The following is a 6,000-nucleotide window of genomic DNA, read 5'->3' on the forward strand; positions in this document are numbered from 1 at the left end:
CATGAAGTCACAGAGCGACTCAATTACAAGAGGAATCAGAGAGAAACAGCTGCGGTCTACAGGCCACACACACTCCTCATCCAGTGACAGGCCGTCACGTGACCCGGGACACACACACACACACCGGCTCAAATATAGAACATGCCCTTAAAAAGCCACAGAATGCATGCTCAGTCCAGCGCACACACACACACACACACACGCACACACACACACACACACACACACACACACACACACACACACACAGCGAGAGAGAAAAGCCAGAGGTTTAGGGCAACTGTCCAGCATCCCTCCTGGGAGCTTCACACACTTCACACCACTGATGGAGAGGAACAACGGCTAAACATAGTGTGTGTGAGTGAGAGAGAATGTGTGTAGGGTAAATTTATATATGCATGAACCAACAAAAAAAATGTATTTCAGAATTATTGCAAAAGCTGAGCTGGTGTGTTCGAGTGTGTGTGTGTGTGTGTGTGTGTGTGTGTGTGTGTGTGTGTGTGTGTGTGTGTGTGTGTGTTCGAGTGTATACCTACTTAACAATATTTTGATGACAAATTTGTACCAAGAAGTGACCAAAAAATAGGGACGTTATTTGTAAATCTGGTATAAAAATAAAGTAATTAAAAGTGTTTTGTTTTGGGGTTTTTTAAATGCAGAAAGTTTTGTGTGATGGTTAGGGGGCGGGTTAGTGTGTGTGTGTGTGTGTGTGTGTGTGTGTGTGTGTGTGTGTGTGTGTGTGTGTGTGTGTGTGTGTGTGTGTGATGGGTAGGTTTAGTTGGTGTAAGAGGAGAGATGTTTGTACAGTATAAAAATCATAATATCTATGGAGTCCCCATTTAGATAGCTAAGTGTGTGTGTGTGTGTGTGTGTGTGTGTGTGTGTGTGTGTGTGTGTGTGTGTGTGTGTGTGTGTGTGTGTGTGTGCTACAGTACTACAGAGATAGTCAGTCTTTTCTTAGCATATTCAGGTTGAGTGTTTTTCCATTCAGATTTGTGGGAATCCATTTGCAGACAAACCTCTAATCTCATTGGTTAAAGGATTGGTTCAACCCACAAATTTACATTTTTAAGGCCATTAGTCTGTCGCATACTGTAAATAAAGTAAAAACCTTCAAAAACTCGGTAACACTTTACAATAAGGTTCATTATATAACATTAGTCAATGTATTAACTAACCATGAGCAATGCATTTGTTACAGTATTTATTAATCTTAGTTAATAACATTCATTGATTGTTCATTGATTATTCATGTTAGTTCACAGTGCATTAACTAATGTTAACAAATACAACCTTTGATTATAATGTATTAGTAAATGTTGAAATTAATATTAATGCTGTAGAAGCATTGTTCATTAATGTAGTTAACTAATGAACCTTATTGTAAAGTGTTACCAAAAATCACTGGTGTTATTAGCCCGTGACTCTCGTCCCGAGATCTTCTCCGTGTTTTGGGAAACGTGGACCGAAGTCTGATGGCATGACATCACGCGGCCCCTGCTCTTCCCCCGGACCTGTGTGTGAATGACCGGGAATGTGTCGCATGGGCATTTTTTAAAACAGGAGAGGTAATCCCTCTGTGAACAGATCCCGGTGTCGCATGGCTGACCACATCGCAGTCGGGAGAGCCCGGAGGAAAAGAGTTCGGGAGTAAGAGGATTTATAATCACCCTTAAAGCGACGGTTCCCCCAGAACTGTAAACTCTGTCAGTGATTCCTCTCCTCATGTTGTTCCCCGTCAGACTTTCCTTCATCTTCTGAACACAAATGAAGATATTAGTGATTAAATCTGAGAGCTGTCTCACTCCTCCAGAGGCTTCTGTTGTAATTTAAACTTGCCGGCCCAGAAAGTTAGTAAAGAAGATGTTTAAAATAGTCCGAGTGACTCAACCTTCAGTTTATCAAGCGACCAGAATACTTTTTGTGTGAAAAACTAAATAAAAAAATAACGACTTTATTCAACTATTCAGCAAGTTCACGTAGTGTAACAGCGCAGCGCTTCTGGGCTGTACGTCAGAACGGAGGCTCACTATTGGCCAATGCTGGTCATGTGTGTGTGATTGTAACGCTCTGAAACTCAAGTATAAAACGCAAAACGCAAGTAACTCTGTGGGCGGATCCCGACGCTGTTGCTATTATACCGGCGGGATAAACGACTCTTGCGCCCGACGCAAATCTAAAATGTGTTGGTCTGAAGTCGCTTCATTATTCATAGCTGTGGTTTGGGCGTAACGTGGAATAAACCAATCAGAGCGTCCTCACATTCCCTTTAAGAGCCGGCGCGCTTGTTCCACGGCGGATTGCTATTATAACGGCGGATCGCTATTATAACGGCAGATCGCTATTATAACGGTGGATTGCTATTATAACGGCGGATTGCTATTATAACGGCGGATTGCTATTATAACGGCGGATCGCTATTATAACGGCGGATCGCTATTATAACGGCGGATCGCTATTATAACGGCGGATTGCTATTATAACGGTGGATTGCTATTATAACGGCGGATCGCTATTATAACGGCGGATCGCTATTATAACGGCGGATCGCTATTATAACGGTGGATTGCTATTATAACGGCGGATCGCTATTATAACGGCGGATCGCTATTATAACGGCGGATCGCTATTATAACGGCGGATCGCTATTATAACGGCGGATTGCTATTATAACGGTGGATCGCTATTATAACGGCGGATCACTATTATAACGGCGGATCGCTATTATAACGGCGGATCGCTATTATAACGGCGGATTGCTATTATAACGGCGGATCGCTATTATAACGGCGGATTGCTATTATAACGGCGGATCGCTATTATAACGGCGGATCGCTATTATAACGGCGGATCACTATTATAACGGCGGATCGCTATTATAACGGCGGATTGCTATTATAACGGTGGATTGCTATTATAACGGCGGATCGCTATTATAACGGCGGATCGCTATTATAACGGCGGATCGCTATTATAACGGTGGATTGCTATTATAACGGCGGATCACTATTATAACGGCGGATCGCTATTATAACGGCGGATCGCTATTATAACGGCGGATCGCTATTATAACGGCGGATCGCTATTATAACGGTGGATCGCTATTATAACGGCGGATTGCTATTATAACGGCGGATCACTATTATAACGGCGGATCGCTATTATAACGGTGGATCGCTATTATAACGGTGGATTGCTATTATAACGGCGGATCGCTATTATAACGGCGGATCGCTATTATAACGGCGGATCGCTATTATAACGGCGGATCGCTATTATAACGGCGGATTGCTATTATAACGGCGGATTGCTATTATAACGGTGGATCGCTATTATAACGGCGGATTGCTATTATAACGGCGGATCGCTATTATAACGGCGGATTGCTATTATAACGGCGGATCGCTATTATAACGGCGGATCGCTATTATAACGGCGGATCACTATTATAACGGCGGATCGCTATTATAACGGCGGATTGCTATTATAACGGCGGATCGCTATTATAACGGCGGATTGCTATTATAACGGCGGATTGCTATTATAACGGCGGATTGCTATTATAACGGCGGATCGCTATTATAACGGCGGATCGCTATTATAACGGCGGATTGCTATTATAACGGCGGATCGCTATTATAACGGCGGATCGCTATTATAACGGCGGATCGCTATTATAACGGCGGATCGCTATTATAACGGCGGATCGCTATTATAACGGCGGATCGCTATTATAACGGCGGATCGCTATTATAACGGCGGATCGCTATTATAACGGCGGATCGCTATTATAACGGCGGATCGCTATTATAACGGCGGATCGCTATTATAACGGCGGATCGCTATTATAACGGCGGATCGCTATTATAACGGCGGATCGCTATTATAACGGCGGATCGCTATTATAACGGCGGATTGCTATTATAACGGCGGATTGCTATTATAACGGCGGATCGCTATTATAACGGCGGATTGCTATTATAACGGCGGATCGCTATTATAACGGCGGATCGCTATTATAACGGCGGATCGCTATTATAACGGCGGATTGCTATTATAACGGCGGATCGCTATTATAACGGCGGATCGCTATTATAACGGCGGATCGCTATTATAACGGCGGATTGCTATTATAACGGCGGATTGCTATTATAACGGCGGATCGCTATTATAACGGCGGATTGCTATTATAACGGCGGATCGCTATTATAACGGCGGATTGCTATTATAACGGCGGATCGCTATTATAACGGCGGATTGCTATTATAACGGCGGATCGCTATTATAACGGCGGATCGCTATTATAACGGCGGGTTTGCCGGCGCACGCCAGAAGCGGTTCACAGCCGAGGAGACCGACGTTCTCGTCAGGGCCGTAAAACACAGAGAAGTGACATTGTATGAGGATGATGGAGAAACACACACACATTAGCTTCGGTTAAACAGGCGTATATTAATTTGGGTAAATGTGTAATCTAGATTTATGTATTTTTTCACATCTTCACGGACACAACAATGATTTCCCTCGTGTGTCAATATTTTTTCTTGTAATAATGTATGATTTGCAAAAATGAAAACTGCTGCGTCTGTTTAGATTAGAGAATCAAAGTGTGTGTGTTGTTCACACGCTACATAATGGCCAAGCATGCGCCCTTAAAATAGCATCTGACTAACGTGCGGCGCCGCTGTCTTTAGACTGGGTTTCTCCTGGTCTGTGGCGGAGTTGTTTTCTGAAACTGCAGAATATCACCAGGGAACGTTTGCGCCGGAACACACTCCTCTTTTCACTGAACCGCCCCGCGAGCGCAAGTTCATTCCCTAATTTACCGACATGCGTCTGTGGAGGGAAGAGTCCGCTGTGCGCGGGTGCAGAATAGGAATGATACATGCGTCGCTGTACAAAGTCAGTTGCGCTGGGTGCAAGATAGGGCCCAAGAGTTGAATTAAGTCGTTATTTGGGGGGGGGGGTTGCGCATCAGCATAGTATGTGAATACTATATGCATGCAGACCGTGTTTTCTAAATGTTCTCTTTATGCACAGCTCAGCTCGCACATTATTTTTCCCCCCAAATAATAAGCGGGTGGGATCTTATGCTTTCAAAGCTAGCATGCCATTGCTAGTCTCTCTGAAATTGCCAACCCTACCGTTAAATGAGTACAATGATATTTGTATTGGTCATAACTTCTGGAGAGAAATCGTGCAGACACTGGATGATACTGTCAAGCGCACGCTATCAAACGCATGATGTTATGCGTTTGGCTCCATGCATACAATCGTTCGAGTGGAAATTAAGGTATACTTTAGGCTTTAGCCAAAAATAAAGTTTGCATATGTGTTTTTTGTTGAGTATTACATTTGATAAATCAGGTTTTTATGGCTCGTATAGTCTGATCTAGTGAGAATATGGAGGAAAATACTTTATCTTATTCAGAGGCCCAAACAAAAACCAATGGATAAAAATTATGTGCTTTTTGAACATGGAAGCATGAAAACCAAAAAATCAAGACTTTGTGACAGGGCATAATATGACCTCTTTAAAGGGCTGGTTGATTATGATTTGACGTTTCTAACTGTAGTTAGTGTGTAATGTTGCTGTTTGATCATAAACAACATCTGCAAAGTTACAACGCTCAAAGTTCAGAGCAAAGGGAGATATTTGCTTTTAAAGAAATCGCTTTTTAAGAACTACAACAAACGGCTGGTAGGAACTACACGACATTCCTCCCGGGTTAGTGACATCACCAACCCTAGAATTTACATAAACCCCGCCCCCTGAACACGATTTATAGATTAAGACAGAATATGCTAATCAACGACTAGAAGATAACTACACATAAGCTGCATAAATTCATCAACTAACCATTCAGAAATGTCCTGTTCTTCTACATGTGTCACTTCTTCTTGAGTCTCTCCATCATTGTCTGACTCCGGTTTGAACATTTGTGTGTGTGTGTGTGTGTGTGTGTGTGTGTGTGTGTGTGTGTGTGTGTGTGTGTGTGT

General features: G+C 43.1%; 1 protein-coding gene across 5 annotated transcripts in view; it reads right to left on the bottom strand.

Annotated features, from left to right (window-relative positions):
* cap2 (cyclase associated actin cytoskeleton regulatory protein 2) overlaps positions 1-6,000 on the bottom strand; it is a 47,111-nt gene that overhangs the window by 23,025 nt on the left and 18,086 nt on the right. For 3 of the 5 annotated variants that reach the window (XR_013795192.1, XM_079591877.1, XM_079591876.1), the window contains exon 5: positions 1,671-1,754. The exons of the other annotated variants lie outside the window; for them this stretch is intronic. Coding sequence is in view for 2 of the 3 variants with exons in the window: in XM_079591877.1 (XP_079448003.1) it covers positions 1,671-1,754 (84 nt within the window). In the remaining variant the exon portion in view is untranslated. The remainder of the gene's footprint in view (positions 1-1,670; positions 1,755-6,000) is intronic. 5 annotated transcript variants of the gene reach the window in all.

This window comes from Phoxinus phoxinus (genome assembly GCF_949152265.1).
Source record: "Phoxinus phoxinus genome assembly, chromosome: 19".
In the NCBI taxonomy this organism is placed as follows: domain Eukaryota; kingdom Metazoa; phylum Chordata; class Actinopteri; order Cypriniformes; family Leuciscidae; genus Phoxinus; species Phoxinus phoxinus.